Here is a 21,989-nt window from a genome sequence, read left to right on the forward strand (position 1 = left end):
TCAAGAAAACAGATAATTTTACGCCTTTATGAAACCAAATATAAGACATATACATTCTGTTCAAGTGCAAATGTGAATGGCAGCAGAAGTCGGGATTCCAAAATTTTTATTTAATTTTATTATATATATTTTTGAAGTGAAACTTCTTTAGCCGCGTAATGAATTTTCGGGAACGTAGTAAAACCGAGTCAATATCGAAACGAAAAAGCGGGTACCCCCACCACCGCTCACCGTTCAGAAAAATGGTGTACAAAATTCGTTGTAATTATTAAACAAGTTAAATAACGTATTTTCGCACAATTTCGCAAGTCCAGTATGGTCTAGTGGCTAGGATACCTGGCTCTCACCCAGGAGGCTCGGGTTCGATTCCCGGTACCGGAAATTATTTTTGGTCAATTTTCTGAGATACTGTTTTATTTAATTTGTGTTTTGATTATTTCAGGTGATATTTTTAAGAATTCATTTTATTAAATACAAGCAGTGACTTGAAAAAAATCATAAAATTGTTAATTTTTCAATATGGACTTTTGGCAGCCGGGATGTATTTATAATTTCACAATTATTTTAGGAATGCGGAAGCACATCATGCAAGATTCCCATTCTTGCGACCCGGGTTCGATTCCCGGGCAGTGCACTCCTTTTTTATGGAGAATCATTATTTTTCAAAGGAAGGATATTTTTGATATTGTATTTTAGCTCCAGTAGTATGAAATAAATTTTTATTTCATATTGAAGTGAAACTTCTTTAGGCGCGTAATGGATTTTCGATGGACGGAGTAAAACCGAGTCAGGATCGACACGAAAATGCGGGTACCCCCACCACCGCTCACCGTTCACTGTCCCTCTCTCACCATATGCGCTTGTTGAGGTGGGGGAGCCGCTCACGAACGTTCTCTCTCTTCTCTTCTTTCCTCTCTCTCAGACACCAGCGAACTGCGCCACGCCAAGCATCAGCTGCTTGGTTAGTATACTGCGTCGTGAGTGTAATACGAGTGAAATACGTAATTGATTGTGGTTCATACGGTTTAACAAAAGAAGTTTCACTTCTGTCTTGCGTAGGCTTGACACACCCACTTTTTTTTTAAATATTTTAATCTACATTCACTCAACACTTAGTTGTATATTACCAATTCAACCATCTGTGAGGTCACTTAAATTTTTTTTTTTTGCAATTATTTTTTTTTCTAAGGTAAATTTGATGAAAGACGTGATGCATATTCAATAATGTAAACTACTAATAAAAGTTGTAAGACAAACAAACTGTTTTCTAAAGCATAATAAAATCTCGAAACTTTCGTTTCATCCATTTTGCACAGCTTATCGGAAGGCTGTCGGAACTTCCAGGTCAAAACACTTCTAGGTATTATCAGAGAGCAACTCCATTTCCATCGTGAGCTTTGAAGCTTTAAACTATCCTATTTCTAACTGTCAAAAAATAAGAGGAAATAGCCATTTTTTTATTCGTTTAGTAAGATAATCGATTACACATAATTTAATGAGCGAAACGTCATTTTATATTTAAGAAAAAACAATAAACCGCTATATAAAGTTGATAATACAAATTAAAACCGTATGTATTAACTTTATATAATGGGTTTAAGAATAGACGTTAACTCTATATAATATTATTATTAAAATAATATACGTTTACGTATATTCACAGTCAAGGAAATTGGTTTGTAGTTTATCTCAAATAGCAAACCGCACTATTTTATTAATGTTTTGATATCACAATCATTTTAATAATTGCAAATTATGAAAACGTTGGCGTACCTTCACGATAATGATAAAAATTAGCTAACCGATAAAAGTTATCGAATGCATTAACTTACCACAAAATTACATTTACCGACATAAATAAATAACCCATGTTTTTACAAAACTAAGTAAATTTTTTTTTTTTAAGTTATGTACATGAAATAATAATAATAATAATACGTATTTATGTTATTTGCTGTCTTGTTTTACAAAATATCTTGAATCGTTTATATAATTGAGGTAACATAAATGATTTATTTTTAAACGTAAACAAATGTCAATCTATCAGTTTTACTTGAGGCAAAAATCAAATACTCACTCAATATAATAAGAGCAACGTCAATCTTTCAAATGTATCATTATTAATAAAAGATCTGGGTGTGGTTTTGGTGAAAGGATGACATTCGTTTCCTACAGTTTGTCCGCTTAGTTCTTCTAAACCCCACAACAGATTTTGATACAATTTTCACTATTGCCTAGAAAATATCTTCCGGAAGGTTTATATTTATAATACATGCCAATTATATTTATAGAAAGTAGAGAGAAGTCGAAGTTTGCAATCAAGTCGTAAAAAAAATATTCACGGACAATTACATTACTAAAGCTGGCTTAACCTTATGAGATAAATGAAAATAATGTACTACGGAATTTTATATCTTAAAAAGGTCTACGGAAAAGTCTGAAATGGTATAGGTCTATCTCCTAATGATAACCCCCAGCAAATCCGGGAACACGTCAGCTAGTATGAAATAAAGTCACTATTTATTTATTTATTTATTTATTTTTTCATGTTCTCCATGAAACGGTTATACACCAATATATCATGGAGAAGATTACATATTGAAAGGTTTACACAGGCAGTTTTACTATTTTGTCACATGTGTTATAAGATAGTTACTGAATTGTCTGTAGGTGACATTGAAAATGTCGATGGCTAATGCAGAGTCGTTAAGCAGTTGATTGTCGCTCTGTTCATTGGCGCGTTCTGATAGGCAGAAGTCCTCGCTTTCGAAGCATATAATATAAGAGTGCATGGGATCTTCCTCGAGTATAATTGTTAGGGACATAAAAGTTAACCTCTTACTATCGGCGTCTGTCTGTTTGTGCGTTTAGTTCTTATAAACTACGCAACGGATTTTGATAGGATTTTCACGGTGACCGGGTATGTCATAAAAATGACAATTCAACACAACTCCAAAAAGTGATATAAAGTCATAAAAAGTGATGAAACAAAAACTAGGTTAAATGGGTGACATAGGTAACTATTACTAAACATATTTTCTGTTTCATCACTTTTAATTACTCTACATATATCACTTTTTAAGGTGTGTTGAATTTTCATTTAGATGAAATATCATGGAACCGATTTTCACTATCGTTTAGAGAATTTCTTCCGCGAGGTTTACATATATTATTTTTATGGAAAGTAAAGAAAAGTAGATGTTTTGTATTCAAGTCATTAAAAAATATTTTCAAGCGCTTAAATTGCTAACACAGGCTAAACCTTGTAAAATACATTCAATAAAATTCTATGGAATTGTACATCTTAAAAGGGCTAATAGAATTCCGTGATGGTATATATATATATCTATCTCTTAAGGATAACCCCTAGCAAAGCCGGGTACACATCAGCTAGTTACAAACAAAAAATGTCTCGGTTTTGTATTAAGATCGTCCAAAGATCTAATGTATATTAATACACTAAAAACACTGTACATATCGCTAGTCAGAAGTATTCTTGAATACAATTCTTCTCTCTGGTCACCTTTATACAACATATAAATTCACTTAAAATTGAGAGAATACAACATACATTTTTAAAGCATGTGGACAATAAATTAGGTATTTTAATCCATATAAATAAAAAATGAAGATATTAAACAGAAACATCAGAAAAAAAGATTTGATCGCATCTAGGAATTAAACATTTCTAGATGCGACCAAATCTTTCGTTTGAGAGTCGTTAATATTGTCCTCAATCTATGTATATATATATATAAATAGAAATGTTAATGTCAAATTTCCATTCTACGTTCTTCACCAATTGCTATGAAATGTTGACAAAATGTTGCATTCGAATACGCGTGTGTTTTTATACCTACACCTACATTATATAGATATCACTTTTGACAGGTAAAAACACGCTTTGTTTAAAAAACAACACCATCTGTTGGACAAGCATGCTTTTTTTATTAAATTTTGTTGGACGTAAAAGTAATATGCGCTGTTGTTTCTCTATCAGCACAGACAGAGTGAGCCACAGCGATACGTGGCGGGTGTGCCCCTTGCTAGTGAATAAATGTTACAATTAAGTCAGATAACTCAGATACTCAGATGTCTGAATTTCGTAAGGATACGAATGCCACTTTTTGATTATGCAAACGGCTCACTCAATCTTTTTATATTAAGGGGGTATTTCACTATCTCTGATTATGTTCTGACTCAGCACCAATCCGCGGATTAGTCATTTTTTCGTTTTCACTATATCTGAATAACGCTAACGCTCGGGTTAAAGTTCGATTTGACTAATCAGTGCTCGAACTTCACGTTAGGCGCTATTCCTCGAATCAAAAATGGCGTCAAAACATTCCGAGTTTGACAGCTGAGAAGTGAGTCGAATTTTGTTGAATGAATTTGAATGCTTGTATGATCCATCCTGAATTATTTGATTGTGTTCAAAATAAGAAACAATGTATTAATTCGACACGAATCTATCTAAAATGACCTGATAATCAACATAACATAACCAAAAAAATGCACACTTTGCGGTGTGCGGACTGTGACGCATGACAGCCGTGGCAGTAGATGGAGTAACTGCAAACATTTTGCGATGTTGCCAGACTATTTCGAGTGTTATCTATCCGGAAGCTCGAAACAATGGTGAAACGGTCGCCGTTGAATAACGAAGTTATTCTGATCTTTAAAGCCAGCCAACGGATAGTTAGTCAGATATTTAGCCTGACATAGTGAAATACCCCCTAAGTGTTTTTGCTTTCTGATGACGCATTTTGTATGCGTATAAAATTAGCCTAGTATTGTTATTAATTTGAAACTCTAATCAAAAAAACTCCGACCGAGCTGTATAATTTTTTAGGAATAGGTATTATGGTCTCTGAAGATTTTCAATGTCACTGTTTTTGTCGTTTGTCTTATCAACACAGTAAACAAATGATTACTTACTTTGAACATTTGGACACACAATGCTATGATGGTTAATGCCGGTCATCTGCTTGACTCATATTCATATCTCATTGTGATTCATTCAGAACTATTCGCAGTAACCGCATAACAAACGTGTAAGTAAGTACTTGTAATATTTATCTCTCGTCGTCATTGTTATGTCTAGAATACAGTTGTTTGTCGGTTAACCTCTGTGGTTTCCTTTGGAAGATTTTTGTGGTTTATTTTAAACGATTATTTCAAGTAAAATTAAAACATTTTCACATTTAAATCTTTATAACAAATAAATATAAATAATCCAATTCCGATCCCCGTGATATAAAGCGAATGGAAAATTTTAATGATTGCAAATCAAGAATAAAAATCTGACTGAAAAAGATTAATGCAAGAACTCTGAAAAAAAAGAAAAACAAAGTAGAAAACTATATAACAGAAATTAATAACTTTAGTCCGCCTCAGCACAGATCAACCTAGTGAGGAGGACTAAGAAATACAATTTACTATTCATATATTTAGTATAATAATTTTTTGTATGCACAATAGTTGCTATAATAAAAAAAACTAATGAGGCAAAACATGTACATTGTACAATTAACCGCTATTCAAATATCATCAATAAAAAAATATTGTTAGGAATCGGTAGAACTTCAGCCTAGAGGTCACCAGTTCAAATTCCGATCAAGGCAAACTCAGTGAATTTATTTAAATATCGTCATAATAAAGCGATATTACTGTAACAATCATTAGCTACCAACATTATTTTTATCGATTATTTCATCCAAATATACAAATATTCAGCAAACACATTCTTATATAAAATATCAAACAAAAACATAACGAAAAAATCTAATCAAAGTAACGCATAGTAAGTATACATCTTAAACCTTGAAACAAATTTACAATTTAAACTTAAACCAGAATTTCTTCGTTGCTTCGTACGGCTAAAAATAATTTATAGCTCCCACTGCGTAACTTCCCACGTATCACTTTATCCATCTTACTACTTACGTTGAACATTTAGGCAAAGTAATCAGCCTTAATTATTTGATTTGGGATCTACTTCGTAAGGCCTTTGACACCCGTATTCAGAGTCGATCCTTAAAGTTGTCTAAGTCAAGTGTCAGCCTTACCTAAGCAAAGGTAAGAACCGTCCTTACCTTTAACGCTTCTATACAGAGTCCACACTTTGAGCTTCCTTTCCTCAGGTAGAGACCTTTTGTCTACGCCGAAAGAAAGGTGTGACGTCATCCGAAACTTGTCGATGTCCTGCTTCTACGGAAACAACATGCCCCGTTTTGGGACAATCTGTGTGTTTATCTATGCTGTTGTCTATGGATTTAGTTCAAGCGTCTGTCGTAAATAAGTAAATAACATCGGCCTGTCAAAAGTCTCTGTTACATCTTCAGTTGAGTGTCTCGAAAGTTTCCTTTTTAAACAATGAATTCTCGTATTATAATCACGCCGAGTGAAAGGCAATGTTTATTAGATTTAATAAACACATATCCTGCCGTTGCCAGCATTTCGACTAATCATCTGCAACTTGGCGAGAAGAAAAATGCGTGGGCCATGTTGACAGATGATTTCAACTCAATCGCCGGCAATCAAAAGGTTTGTATCTTTTGTAATTGAAATACTAACTAGCCATCACGCCGTTTCCCCACAGGGATACTCTTTTTTCATTCATATACATACTCTTCTATTGTTCCGATTCCGTAATACTATTATAATACTGTATTATTGAATTCCTTCTTAGCGGACCCAAGCGCAGCTTAAGAAATGCTGGGACAACATTAAGTCAAAAAGGAAGATGGAGCTCTGCGAGGAAAAGAGGAGCAGGATGAAGACGGGAGGGGGCAGGCTGTCGCCAACTGTCTCTGATGAGCATCATCCCGTTGACAGCGTGCTGGACTTGGCCACCAACGTTGAACTGAGCTTTAGCAACGACAGCGATCGCGGTTAGTTTAAGAAAGTTATGTGAAATATTTTGGCTACTTGTTTATTTAACTTTGACCTTATTTCTTATAAAGTATTGTTTAAGTTTCAGATACCGCTGTGCCCAGCACCAGCACGTCTGCTTTATTCAGCATGCCATGGACTGACCAGTCGACGGAAGTGCCGGTGTTTGGTAAGTCAATTTTTGATAATATAATTGATTCTTATCAATTCAAAATGTGATTTGTTGTTAGATGGTAGTGTTCGCATTTCTCTGTAGGAACTTATTACATAATTTTATCAGTTGTCATGCTAAATCTTAAATAATTTTCGAGATAGAAATATTGCAAAAGTGTTTTTAATTTTCAGATATAACAAAAACACCGGAGAAAAGTTCAACGCCCCAGCTCAAGACGAAGACACGTCGCATTATAGCCAAGAAAGGTGACTATATTTACCTCTCTATTTGCTGTGATTACTTGCATTTTCGTACAAAGGTTCAAATAATGCTCGGAGTTCGGAGAGCTTTACTTTAACCTCTCGTTTTCCACCATAAAGAAAGAGGGGCCCTGTTGAAGATGCTGTGTGGGGAATGTTTTTGAGGAAGGAGTGAAAATGGGTCTTGAAGAGACCAATGTTGTAGGAGGGAGGAAAAACAGAGGCCAGCAAATCGTTCCACAGCCGAGCTGTTGATGACAAATGTCATCCGTGTACATGCAATGAATATGCTAATATCGATCACTTCGTCGGTAATCTGGCCTCATACAAAAGATGCATTAAACTTAATTTGTTTGCTAGTAGGTACCACGATAATACATCATGTAAACATAATATGCCTACCAGTACTGCACTCCAAAACTATTTAATGTACTAGAAATCATAGGTACTTGAAAAATTTATCAAATCGGATGACATAATCCAGGATTTCTTACTTTTTATATTTAAATCTTTGTGGGTACCTTTTAGAGATAATTTATATTTCTACATTTTTACTGTTTTTTTTCTTACTTTAAATTTTAATTTTTACTTGTAATTTATAGTTTGCACTTTATATTTACTTTACACTTACTTACTTTACTGTGTAAATAAATAAATATGTTGGGCGCGTGTTTGGCGTGTTTCCCGACTGTGCACTATGTCATGGGGCACAGAGTGTTATTTACACAAATAAACCTGTTATTTACATTGATGACTAATCAGCTTGCAATTTTGTGTTGTTTCACTAATCAGCTTGTAATTTTGTGTTGTTTCAGACTTGATACCATCTAGTGGGCAGGTGGTTCGGGACGAGGGCCAAGTGCGTTGCCTCAGAAGCACCAATCTAACAAAGTACGATGAAGAAATGCACGTAGTAAGGATGGAGACTGCCCGGGAGCAGAGAGAGACTGCCCGGGAGCAGAAGGAGACTGCCCGGAAGCAGAGGGAGACTGCCCAGGAGATTGCCCGGGAGCAGATCGAGACTGCCCGGGAGCAGAGGGAGACTGCCCAGCAGATTGCCCGGGAGCAGATCGAGACTGCTCGGGAGCAGTCGAAAGGAGCTCGTCTGCAGAACGAACTTATAGAACTACAAATAAGAAGAGCGAAGGCAGAATTGGAAAAAGAGCTCGCCAATAAATAAATATGAATAAAAAATATATTAATCTCCAATAAATGTTTTATTTATTTTCCATTCTGTTTCAATTTTTTTGATAATGGACATTATTAATACATACATAGGTATATATTTAAGATAAACCCTTGTGCTCTTTCATAATTCAATACACAGCATAATTATAACATATTATAAAAAATATGACTTCACTACTCATTACATTAGATAAGGTGTCCTTTCACAGCATGACATTACACAGCACAATTACTATGCATTAAAAAATATGACTTCATTAGTCATAACATTAGATATGGTGTCCTTTCACAGTTCAATACACAGCACAATTACTATACATTATATATGGTGTCCTTTCACAGTTAATTACACAGCACAATTATTATACATTAGATATGGTGTCCTTTCACAGTTCATTACACGGCACAATTACTGACGTCACTATTCATTACATATATGGTGTCCTTTCACAGTTCATTACACATCACGTAAAATGTCTTTGGATAAATGCATCTCTTATCGTTCTGCCTGAAGCAGACTGCACCACCGAATTGACAGGTATATTTATACCCTCAAACCGCCCAAAATGCTGGTCGTTTGACGATATACATAAATTATGCAAAATGGCACACGCAACGATAATGTTTGTAGTATTACTTAGTTTATTTTCTAATTTCCTCCTCAGACAAGGAAATCTCCTCTTCCATACACCAAATAATCTTTCGACTACATTCCGTGTGGAAATTTGCGCCTTATTATATTTTTCTTGCCCTTCATTTGCAGGATTTAATACTGGTGTGAACATATAATTTGTCTGGCCATATCCGCTGTCCCCGAGAAGAATGCCTGTAATCCTTTTCTCCTCAAACTTTAGGCGGCACGCGCTGTTTTGAAATATCCTGGAATCGTGGGTAGAACCAGGCCACCTGGCAACTATGTCCAAAAATTCCAAACGTGGACCTGACACAGCTTGCACATTCAAGGAGAACCATCCTTTCCTGTTGCGAAAAGATTCCCCTATTGTTCGGCTTGGGCTCTTGATGGCAATGTGTGTACAGTCAATACATCCGACGACTCCTGGAAATTGGGCTCTTGAATAGAAGAGTTTCCGATTTTCAGCGTAGTCCTGGGGCCGTTGAGGAAAATGAATAAATTCAGTTATCCGTTGCGCCAATCTGGAGGAAATCTTTTGCACTACTCTGCTGGAGGTTGGTTGGCTCAGTTTGTGTAGATCTCCCGCAACAATCTGGAATCATATAAAAATATGTAGGTAGTTAATGAACATTGAAAATAATACAAGATGAACACTCCATCTAGATATTTTGTACATCTAAGGGCATCTGGTTAATTTTAGGTTGACATCATGTTTTCATTAAATAATATATGCATTCTTTCATTCTTTGTCGATTTCAAATCAGTACAGACATAATGTAAATAACAAGTTTCAGCATCACAAAATGTAATATTTTCGTTTCACAAAAGTAGAACATAATTTGACAATAGATATCTAGTAAAAAAGACGCATTTACCTGATAATTACCAGTAGCGTAGAATCGCAGCGCGATAGCTACCTGAATAACAGGAGGTATGGGCAAGCCTCTATTATTAACTAAAGCGTAATTCGGAAATAATAGAGGAATTAATATATGCATTACAGTTGTTTTCTCCAACCGATAACGATCCTTAAATTGCCGGTCACTGTAAAACTCCACGGGATTTTCAAAATCGCGTAAATAACGCCGCACGCTGCCCATATTGTCCGTGCCAACGTCGTCACGTGTATTGTATGGATCAACGATGTAATCCAAAAACTCGTTATCCATTTCCATGATCTCCATTTCCATAATCTGCATCTCCATTGTTTTATGTTTTCAACAGCAACAACCGCAACAACTGGGAACAAATCACCGACTTAGCAAGGCAAAGGTACCCTACCCACCAACCTCGAGTTTTGACAGCTAAAAGTCAAAGTAAGCAAGTATGCGCGTGCGCAGTGTCGTAGAGACTTCCATAGTGACGTCTCTGAATACAAAATTTTTTGAAATCTTGAGAAAGGTAGCTTCCTTACCAGGGGGGTATAACTCCGATACTTTTTTTGGTTTTTGATGACGTCGCTACAGCCCGACCAATGAAAAGCCGTCGTGGTTTGATCTCTCACTCTCTCTAGCATAAGACCCGTGTAACAGAAAGAGAGGCTACGTTCCACCTACCCGGAAATGCCTGAAACCATGTGACGGATGTGAATGTGACGCCATCTTGACAGTTCATATTGTTGTTTTGATTTGTTTGATATGTGAAATGTCTGAAGGTAAAGTTATCAAGCCGTGTTGTGTGAAGGGATGTACTGACAGACAATCGACTCGACATAAATATCCAAAACACGGAAGCTTTGAGGAGCGCAGGTTCGGCGAATGGGCCTGTAGAATCGACAGAATCGAATTCGTATCTTAACCTATATTCGTTTGTGCCTGCCATTTCTCCATCAGAAACAAAAAGCCGAATGGATCACTTCGAAGTTCCGCACTGCCGACTTTAAATCTTCCCGGCATTGGTAGTTATCCGGATTTACGACAGTATCGGACCCGTTGTGACGAAAATACAGGTGCAAATCATGTTCCGCCAGGACCCTACATTACAGGACCGTGTGATGTCACCAAAGACCATATTATTACGTCTTGCGAGATATGAATCCTTCTTCCAAAAGGACTAAGGAAGATTATGAAGGTAAACATCTGTTCTATGTTACTTGGAAATATTCGAAAATGTCTTCATCCATTATGCAGATCTTTTTTCATTCCTTTCCTCGATCTAAAAGATAATTTTTTTTCAGATTCAAGTGTTCCTGTAGGACCCAGCGGTAGTAATTCAGTCGCCACACGAAAAAACGATGCTCCCTTGTGTAAGAATATTTATAGTTTCTTGTTTGATAATCATTATTGTTTCTGTCATATTAGTGAAATAAAATAAAAATACTTCACATGTAACAAAGTTTTTCATTTTTCTGATAAACAGAGAAATGTTAACATTCAACACTGTCGTAGAAAAGCACAATAATTGTTTGAAAATGTTTTTCCTTTTAAAGTAAAGGAATTCAAATTTCTAGTAATTTGAAGCTATTTTTACGACGGCCTCGGGACGACAGATTTTCAACTTACAAAGCGCCGTCCTGAGAAAATGTGCCGTAAGGAAAGATACCTTATAGCTCATTTTTGCAGGACCGCACTTTGTGAGTTGGAACCTTGTCGTCCTGAGAGAATTTGTTAACATTTCTAACATTTATTTTTTAAAATAATATTTTAGGCTGATGAATGGCAATATGATCTTTCCTAGGTAGGCACCTAGGAAAGATCATATTGTCTATGGCCGCGCCTTTTTTTTTTATTGTTTCGGCTACCTTGTCTATGAAATCAAAGGCTGTAATGACGTCATCGGTTAAAAAATAGTGGACAAAATTTCCCCCTACAAAAGCTCGGAGTTATCAATCTAGTGATTGGTTTATTTATGTTCCTTACTAAGTGACGTCACACCGACTTTAGGCGTGTCTCTGAATATAAAACGGTGTTTTTTAAAGGAAAGGAAGGTTTCTTGAACTAAAGGATCGACTCTGAATACGGGTGTGAGACCCGCTCTCCGTCCCGAAAAGTTCTTGATATAAAACGGGATAAACATTTGTATATTAGGCCCATGAATATAATTTTAAAAATATCTGCATAGTAGAAGATCCCGTAGGGAAGAATTTTATGTCACAGAAATGTTAAGTTTATGTGAGATAAAGAATAAAATATTTGATGTACATAAACAAATAATTTTTTAAATGATTTGAGATTTTAACGGCCAAAAGTATTGTATTGGTTTATTTTTGAGGAATTATGCCGTGTTGTGCTGCCTCCTCGTTTGGCCAAAGTTTGCATTACAGTGTTCATATCAGGACAGATGTTTAAACTACATCCACCACATGTGTAAACTTTATCTTTTTATACATCTGCCCTGATGATGGACACTGTAATGCTGTCCGAAACGTTGGCTGAAAATGAGGTGGCGAAACACGGCATAGTAACCAAAAAATAAACCACAATAAAAATAAAGTTTTGATTTATTTGTGTGATATTTTATATTACGGAAAACAGAAATGGATGAAATAAACTGTATGAAAGGAGGAAAATACCACCTTTAATCGTTTTACATAGATATATATGGCATTGTTTTATTTTCATTACATTACATTATTTTTATTTTACTGAAAGAAGTCAAATCTGTTTATGTTTAAATATTCATTCATGAAAAACAAATATTTTAATGAGTTTTTTCTTACAACTTGCTACTAATAATTTCAGATCATTAATTCCATTTATACAAATATTAACCGTAAAAAAATAGTCCAGAAAAAATAAGTAAACGCATAAGTAAAAAAATTCTGTCGGTTGCAAATGCATTTACTCCAATATGCTGTGTTTGTTTATAAGATTCCCAATTTCATAGTTCTGTTTTAAAAAAAACGCAACTAATTTTAGAAAAATCTTTGATTAAATAACGAAAAGCGCCCACTTATATTGTACACAGGTTCCTATTTTTATAATTTTGTGATAACCTACTGTTGTTATGTTTATGATATGTAATCAATTATATTTTGTAATTTGTTGTATTTATTAATAAGAAAAATGTTAATTTGGCATGGCCAAGATCACCCCTAATGGGTGAGAGCCAAAATAAGGAATAATAATTAAAAATAAAAAAATAAACCCCGAAAATACACTATTAATCGAAAACCATTCTACGGAATATTATCTAATAATTCATTATATTGGATTAAGAGCATCGACATGATATAAAATACGATACTACAATTCAATGCAGTGAATCAATTTCCTATTAAATTTCCCTGCGCCAGAGAAGGATATTTCCGGAATACATATTACTATAGCATGATCGCCTTGAATTTAAGAACTCAAACTAGCGTGCGAATAACATAGATTAATATGTTATTTTTCAGCGTTCATTACTGAATATCAACTAGATAAATGTAGCTTATTTGAGCTTTAACACCGGTTCTCAAAGCTCGCATGGGTAAGCCGATTATACTAAAGCGCTATGCCTTGTATCTGTGGAAGCTTTTAAATGCTAAGTGCTAGTTTAACTACGTTTTGAATACGATGTTATCACGCAAATGTGAGATTATTCCCATATACTGTTAATGGACATCGGGTAAATAATGTGAAAACGCTTCGTGTGAATTCTGGGTAAGATCGAAAAACTGAACGTGGTTTAAAATCATTTAATATACTTTACATTTAAATGTAGTATGTACTTACTCGTAATTATTATCAAGAAATAGAGAATTTTGATCAATTTATTAGCGGTAAAAGGTGACACAAGGTCATTAAGAGTGACGGAAAAAAAACTTGCCTAAAAACCTAACCTAAATTTCTGTCTTTCTTGTTACTTTAACTTTGGTTTTTAAGATTTATTTGATATATTTAACATGTCGTGTATCTTTTTGATAAATATTTTATTTATTACTTTTTGGTATGTTGCATGAATCTGTGTGAGATGAATTATTGAGAAAAAATCAACAGTCAATGGGATTATCGAAAGTAAAACGGTATCAGAAAGAAGAAAAAATCCATCTAAATTCAAACTGTGAGTGTTTGAGATGGGGAAGTGCTCGGCTAGTAATTCCTGCCGGGAACAGAAAGAATTTTACCTGAAAGCTTTATATAAGTTGACATTCGCACGCTTTTATCAACCAAGAAATTTGAATGACAGACGTGGAAACTGAATAAAGCTGAATATTATACGGTGTGAGCCTAAAAGCTCGGCCACAGCTTTCGTGCGCACACTAGGTAAACAAAAAATAGAATAGTACTTTTTGAATCGCTCTCCAACACTCATATTGTGTGTGCTAGTGAAAAACTCCAGCATCAAAAAGGAATCCAACGAATTAGGACGGGTTGTTTCATAGAATTTGAACAATTCATTTAATTTAAAAGTTGATTTTCAAGTTCTGTGTAGGTTCTATTCAAGTTCTGTTATTATATAATTACTGGCCAGGTGTTTCAAAAAATTAAAAAAAAAACAGATTTTGAATAGAACCTTTAAAGAATTTGAAAATCAGCTTTGAAATTTGATGAATTGTTCAAATTCTGTGTAACAACCCGTCATTAGAATTCGTTAGAATCCTTTATTGTGGATTTGATTCGATTGGGAAAAACAAAAGGTTTTTGTTGGCCTGGGTATAACGTGGTAGATTTTTTATACAATCCAAATAAAATATCACGATGACTTGCGTAATATTTTAGTGGTAGCAGAAGGGAGGGGGTACAGGGTGGGAGTAAAGTAATTAAGGCGTAAGAGGGCGATAGCCATAATCATATTAATAAAATAATTATGTAAGTAAGATTGTTGAAACCACAATTAAACTGTAACTTTTAAGTATCAATTGACAATTAATTATCAATTAACATATTTTACCTTGACTTATTTTACAAGCTTTCATCCTAATTACTCAACCCTACGATGGGCATTGTGGCCTGGCCAAACTAATTCGATTTTCAAAAGTGAGTTTCTTTTTTTCCGCTGTGTTTTTGGCAAGCGGTATCAATATACTACACAACTTGGAGAGCTGCGTCGAATGTGCTATTGCAGATGAGTTTGGGTTAAGTTGGTAGAATACAAATTAAGACAAAACTTCAACTGGAAGGTGAGTGATTGACTACCCGTTCAGAGGTCAAACTTATACCGGAAAACTTCCAGATGATGATCGTGAAGCGAATCAAATGGCACGAGTGGTGTTAGGTTTAGATTATAAGTTTATTATAATTATTTCTGTTAAAGTTGTACCACCTATGTAATGTAACAAACAATAATGGAGTTCCTCTCGAATAATTAGAAACAATCGTAAACTTATAGAGTTTTTCATTGATAATTCTTTAGTTGAAGTTTACAAGAGAAAACTTTGGTCGTAAAATAGCATAAAATTAGATCAAACAAAGTAATTTATAGCGTATCGTGTTTTTTACCCACTCCCCCAAAAACACTTCTTGAAAATTCTTCTCGTTTTCACATCCATCAGTCTGAAAGAAAATAAATACGAAAGGAATGTAGACTACCTTGAACTTTCTAATTGTTAATTTAATACAAACATTCTTATTCTTCGCAATATGATTTTAGGTATTCGTCATAATTTGACGGCCTCCGTGGTCGAGGGGCAAGGCTCTCGACTAGTAAGCCGGAGGTCGCGGGTTCAAATTTTAATTAATTAATTTGTGTTATTTCACAATTTACTAAATAAAAATAATATAGTTCCAGAGTGGAAAATACTCTCAGTTTCACCCTGGTGTAAGACAATCATTCAGAATTTAAACTTTGCTTGAAATGGCTTTGGCCGTGTTTGGTGACCATATCTAGCCAGATAATTCCCCACCTTCCTCTTTCCCTTCTCCTTCCCCTCTCCATTACCTTCAGCCTTACAATTGGGGATGCCATAGTCTCACTAGCTTCAGACGGTTGGTAGCAGTTTGGACTCTTGTATATTTAAAAAAAGAGTTGTTTTTGTTCCAGCGAGGTTTTTTAGTGTGCTAGAAATAAAAACTTTAAAAATTATATTTTTTTAAATCAAATTATTTAAGTAAATAATTGAAGCGAGGGTAAATATTTATTTATGAACTCACCCCTGGGAAACTAACTTAATCCCTTAATGCAGTGGATCATAAGATCGATATATACCTGTATTGTTCATGTCCTACAACGCATTTGGTTTTTGGAATTGTATATACATTGTTTATACACGAAAATTTTAACGAATTATTGAACAAATGTTATCTGTAATGTTATAAAAAATGTAGAAATTGAATAAACAAATAATATAGAGTAAAATAAAATATAATTTTCCTAATTAGGGGAATGTTGTATGTCCCAACGAAGTGTGGAGAGAAAGAAGATTGATTGGGGGGAAGGAATGAGAGTATAAGTACCACCGCCCGGGAACCATTTATTGGATAACCAATACCTCTGCTACAGGTCACCCCAAGTGGTTCGCTACGTTTGGTGACTTGGTAGCATGAGTGCCCGGGTTCATTTGGTGAAGTTTGTCTTACATTTCTCTCTTGGTGGCGGATGCGCCTGCCCAACAACTGCATGGCGGGGCAGATCGGAAGAGAATTGTTGAGGGAGATCTTTCGACCTCCCCAACAGCCTTTCTCGGAACATCGCCTCCCACCCCAGTGGGAGTGATACATTTATACCTCTGTCACTCCTGGACACACTGACCCACACTGAACTGCTTCTTGTCCTAAAAAAACCCTCCACACGGCATCCCCAAAGATGACACAGGTCTTGAGTAGAATTATTTTCCTCAGGGCCTCTTGCGTGGAGTTAATGTAAAAAAGGAGAAGCAAAATAGCTGGCTATTCAGATCTTGTCAATAAACACAGCTAAAACTCAATGTCGATATGCCACCAGGGCGACAATGAGAGTAAGTGTGATGTATGGTAATAATTTGGGTATTCGAGCGATAGATGGAACTAGTCATAAAGCTTACTCCAGAGTCCGATAGATGTCGCTAGAGTGTAGCAATAGCCTGTGGGATATTATTGACAGACAACAAGCTGCCAGAAACAGATAATTACCAACCTTCGGGTGATGAACAGTGTTGCTAAATCCAGACTTATTAATTTTTACGTAAATAAACCCAATTATAATAAAAGAACCTTTTACTTTATCAAAGAGTTCCCAACACAGAAATTTGCAAGTAAAGCAGAGACATAACAGTAAGTATCTACTATTGCGGAATATTTGCAAATAGAGATACTACATATTACTATTTGATATTATTTATACTTGAAATAAATACAATATATGATTTGTGAGGATATGTACTTTATTTGTGAAGAGGTTGTCTAGATGGGATGCATCATAAAACTGTTTATTTATCTGAAAACAACTACAGCTGATTTACACCTTGAATATTTGGGCAGGTGAACAAAATAACAACAGGTATTTTTAATGCGGTTCTTCCTCTTTTAAGCTGTTGGCTCTGGATTATATCTGGCTAATTTTAAACCAGGCAGAAAGTGGTTCATAATTTCAAGGTTTATTGCTCTGTTTAGCAGAACCATTCTTCATAGTTCTATGGTATACAACGTTCCAGGTTCCAAAAAAAATAGAAAAATAATACCTACAGCAAAAAACAAGATAAATGTGTGCAATAAATATTAACTAGTGTGGTTACCGGTAAAAAACTTTCATTTGTTCCAATTTTTATAATGGCCTGCAAATGTAAACTATATTTTCAAATATAGAATAAAAATAATCGTCCACTAAAATATATTATAGGCAGGTACCTACGTTGTAATTGCTTCTCTGAATTTTAAAATATTATTTTGATTTGATAATTACCCGAAGACATCGGTTCTAATTTTGAAAAGTTCACTCTCCTCGTACGTAGGCACAAACCATAGACCAGAGATGGGCAAACATTTTAAGAAAAGGGCCAGATAAAATAAAAAATTATCTAGGCGGGCCGGAAAAAAAATTTAATAAAATAATTTTTTATAAGTGACATAAGTACTTTATTTTTTAATTTTTACATCATGCATAATATTGAGTACATTATATGCTAAAATGGTAAAAAAGTAACAATAATTGATTATTCTTTAGAAGAGTATGAAGGCGTATGTGACAGATGAAACTGTGGCTGAGCTTCTAAAAGTTTATCATAATCTGGTAAAAAATGGGATGAGCTGATTCGCAGTAGTGAAGCTAAATGGTGGTCAGTAAATCGGTTTCTAACACTGTTTTTGCGAAGCTTCATAGTAGAAAACACCTGTTCACAGATGTAGGAAGATGCAAACATTGCAATTATCTTCTGAGCGTGAGATTTCAGGTTTGAGAAACTTGATTTTGACAGGGCCTTGTAGAACTCAATTTTGGAAACGTTGAGAAACAGTTGCTTCAATTCAGTGTTACATTGCAACTCAATCAATTCGAGCTGCAATTCTGGTTTGACTGATTCACAATCCATATTAAATGGCATGCTAAAAATGTCCAGGTCCTGTTCTATAACTTTGAAGTCTTGGAATCTTCGTTCAAATTCTTCATAAAGATATTTCACGCTTTTCTCATAGTTCTTAAGTTGGTCCTCCCTAACTGCTATAGTTTTTAGTCTTGGAAAATGAGTAAAGTCTTTCTTGACTAGTTGTTTAGAAAATAGATTCAATTGCATTTTGAAACTCCTGATATGACCCCAAATATTATTGATTAATTGATTTCTTCCCTGGAGTTTAACGTTCAATTTATTGATGTGACTGAGAAGATCTGTAAAAAATGCAAAGTCTGAAAGCCGTACAATATCTTTCATATGTTCACATTCGTCCATTCCTTTTTCTTCCATGAAAGAGATTATTTCGTCTTTTAAATCCCAAACTCGTTCGAAAACTCGTCCTGCACTGAGCCACCTTACTTTAGTGTAGTAAAGTACATCAGAATACTCAGACTGCAATGAGTCAAGAAACTCTCAAAATTGTCTATGATTGAGTGCTCGGGAACGAATGCTATTGCACGCGACGTAGCGTCGTGACTGTCCGAACTACACTGATGAACATTGAACGATTGAACACTGACCTTGAAAACAGAGGAAACGAAAATGGTAGCGCCCGATTCGTCCCAAACTTAGCCGAGCAACACACGCATTGTACTTCACATCGCCATGCATTTGCCATGCTACCGATCTGCAAAGCGCGAGGTTGTGTGCAAACTAATATTAGATGCAATAATACCGTACTTAAAACACAATGAGAAGGAAACCGTTAAGTATTCTATTCTATCTACGTAGAAAATACATTTTGTTCAATTGGTAAATTGTGGTAGGGTTATTCAAAACAATGTCGCGGGCCGGATCGACTAGCCTGGCGGGCCGGACTTGGCCCGCGGGCCGTACTTTGCCCATCACTGCCATAGACCTACTAAGCTGTGGACGGAACTATTCGAGATAAACTTGAAGCCGCGGAGTGTCCTTTACCTACATATTTTTTTTAATAACGTAGTCCATTCCCTGTCTCCTCAAATACCTAAAAAAAGCATAAGCCGTTATAATTGTATTCATAAAATAGTTACAAGATTTGTAACTATTTTTCATTTTGAATAGAAATCATTTCAAAAGATTGTCATACAAGATGGCTTACTGGCCTGGCAGCGCCCCAGATTTGGCTTTAATGCCATTCATCCAAAATGGTACGAATACTCTGTCCAGGGCTTTTTAGGTCCATGGTACAAACAGATGTCCTCATGAAGGAAATTATTTTGCATAATTTTTGTTTCCCCGAGACATTTTAAAAACGCTAAAACGGCTGATATAATTTAATTGGACAGTCAACATAAAACTAATCTACTCCGTAAATTCGCAATCTGATGATAAAAAAAGATTTAGTTGTAATCTGTTTCTGATACTAATTGAGTTGGCGGTACTTTGGCAAAGTTATCTAATCAAAAAATTTATGATACTAAATACGATTTCTTTTTTTTTAACTCTGTAAGTAAATAAATATGTTTGCGCTAGTGAAGAAAGTGAGCAGAGTGTGGTTATTTTATTAAATATATAATGACATAAGTTACTAGTGATATTTTTGCTAGTAGAATTCTCAGAGCCCTGGCTAGAATCAATCATTCTTATCAACCGTTTTGGAAACTTCTCTGGTTTATGCAACCTAGTAAACATGTATTTTTTATTAAAAAAATCTATGACTTTCATCATATATAAATAAAATCACTAATAAACTAAAATGTATTTTTTTAATATGTATATCATATGGAAATTTCATATATGCAATGGTTTAGGTGACAAGATCTGAATCGATTTGTACCTTTCTCCTTATCTTTACTTCCCAACTTTCTTGGGACCATGTACAAAATTCCTGAAATTGGTTTGCTACGAGTATATTTCCACTGCCTCCGTGCTGTCGGAGCTTTAGTGCAGTATCACGAAAAAAATGAAAAAGAAAAAACAAAGGAATCACATACATCAGGAATTACATCATCAGTAATCGGTTCTATGGTAAGTCAACCCAATGACAATTCAAAACACCTTTAAAAGGTGATTAACAGCGATGGAAAAAATACATAAACGTAACGTATTTAACTTAGTTTTTGTTTCACCAATTTTCAAGGTGTTTTGGGACCTCAGAAAACATAGTTAAGATGTCCCGAGAAAACTATTTTTTATTAAATATTTTATATATCACGGTTTCGATAAAATACACAAAATAGTATAAATTATAAATGACTCCCTTAAATTGAGATCTCTTCGCTGACGATACACAGCAAATGTGACCCTAACAAGAAATTCTCTTAATAGAATTAACCCCAATCCTGTGTTTCCACAGGTGTAATGTGTGTACAGTTGTAAAGCCTTCAAACAGGCCTACTAAGTACAACGCCACAAGGGAAGGTAAACCACCTTACGTTTCGTGGTGAAATTCCTTGTTCTTGAGGACTGAATCTGACAGATTTCACTTAAGAGAATTTATCACACGAAGTAATTTGATCACTGTGGTTTCAATGGGCTGTGTGAATTCAAAATACACAAAGAATATAATATAAGGATTCTGAATAAAATTGACAGTAATAGAACAAACAATAGGTAGGTAATCTATAACAATATTGTAAGTAAAATAATAATGAAACAGAAATTTTAAAGTTCGATTTGTCATATTTGTCATATATGAAACAGAAATTTTAAATTATTATTTTTTTGGTAAACTAATGTTTTAAGACAAGGTTTTTTTATGCATAGCACAAAGGGTATAAATTATTTTACAAGCAATAATTATTCGCCTGAAACACTCATCCACATTGAAAAATCTCCTGATAAAAGATACATGACGCCAACGGGACTCGAACCCGTGTCCCTTCGATTTCCGGTCGACAGCTCTGACCACTGAGCTATGGCGGCTTATCTCTTACCCGCGAAATGATTCAATATATACTAGTGTTTCATTCAACAATTACTGCTTGTTACATTTTTTCACCTGAAAACAACCAACTTTATTTTTTTTCTCTTTTTTTAAACATTGCGCATTTCTTCGATGGTGAATTGCCACAAAAAGTTGATAGAATGCATTGTCATCGACAACGAGTCAATCTGCCGAGTTTCAGCTCAATCGGAAGTAGGGAAATGAGTTAATTTCTACTTCCAAGATTTGAATTAAAATTATTTATTAAAAAATATATATATCTGACCTTAAAAAAATTTATAAGTAGACAACAATACTTCAAATATCGGTACTTACCTAAAGGTCCACCATATATCAAAGCACATGACGTTCAGCCAGAAGAAGCTCACCATGAAGAAGAAGTAGATGGTGAAAGCTGTAAGAAGACAGAAATGAAAACTTTTAATGAAAAGCTGTTTCGCCGTAGGCTGTTCCCTCCTTCCCCCATTCAGAACTTTCCAAGGGGCATTTGTCATTCAAGTACGAGCAGCATCTCAACGTTGTTCGCGTTCTTGGAATCACAGAAACGT

The 21,989-nt window shown here is 35.0% G+C and overlaps 2 protein-coding genes across 3 annotated transcripts in view; one reads left to right on the top strand and one right to left on the bottom strand.

Annotated features, from left to right (window-relative positions):
* The window catches only part of LOC149420586 (G protein-coupled receptor Mth2-like), a 209,662-nt gene that overhangs the window by 107,793 nt on the left and 79,880 nt on the right, over positions 1-21,989 (bottom strand). For both annotated transcript variants that reach the window (XM_089636817.1, XM_089636818.1), the window contains exon 4: positions 21,757-21,835. In XM_089636817.1, the coding sequence (XP_089492943.1) occupies positions 21,757-21,835 (79 nt within the window). The remainder of the gene's footprint in view (positions 1-21,756; positions 21,836-21,989) is intronic.
* Positions 7,125-8,504, top strand: LOC149420587 (uncharacterized). Its single transcript, XM_089636304.1, has 3 exons — positions 7,125-7,146; positions 7,240-7,314; positions 8,124-8,504. The coding sequence occupies exons 1-3, from the start codon at positions 7,125-7,127 to the stop codon at positions 8,486-8,488; spliced, it is 462 nt and encodes a 153-aa protein (XP_089492430.1). The 3' UTR covers positions 8,489-8,504.

This window comes from Hesperophylax consimilis, chromosome 10 (genome assembly GCF_061612785.1).
Source record: "Hesperophylax consimilis isolate HC1 chromosome 10, BYU_Hcon_1.0, whole genome shotgun sequence".
Lineage (NCBI taxonomy): Eukaryota > Metazoa > Arthropoda > Insecta > Trichoptera > Limnephilidae > Hesperophylax > Hesperophylax consimilis.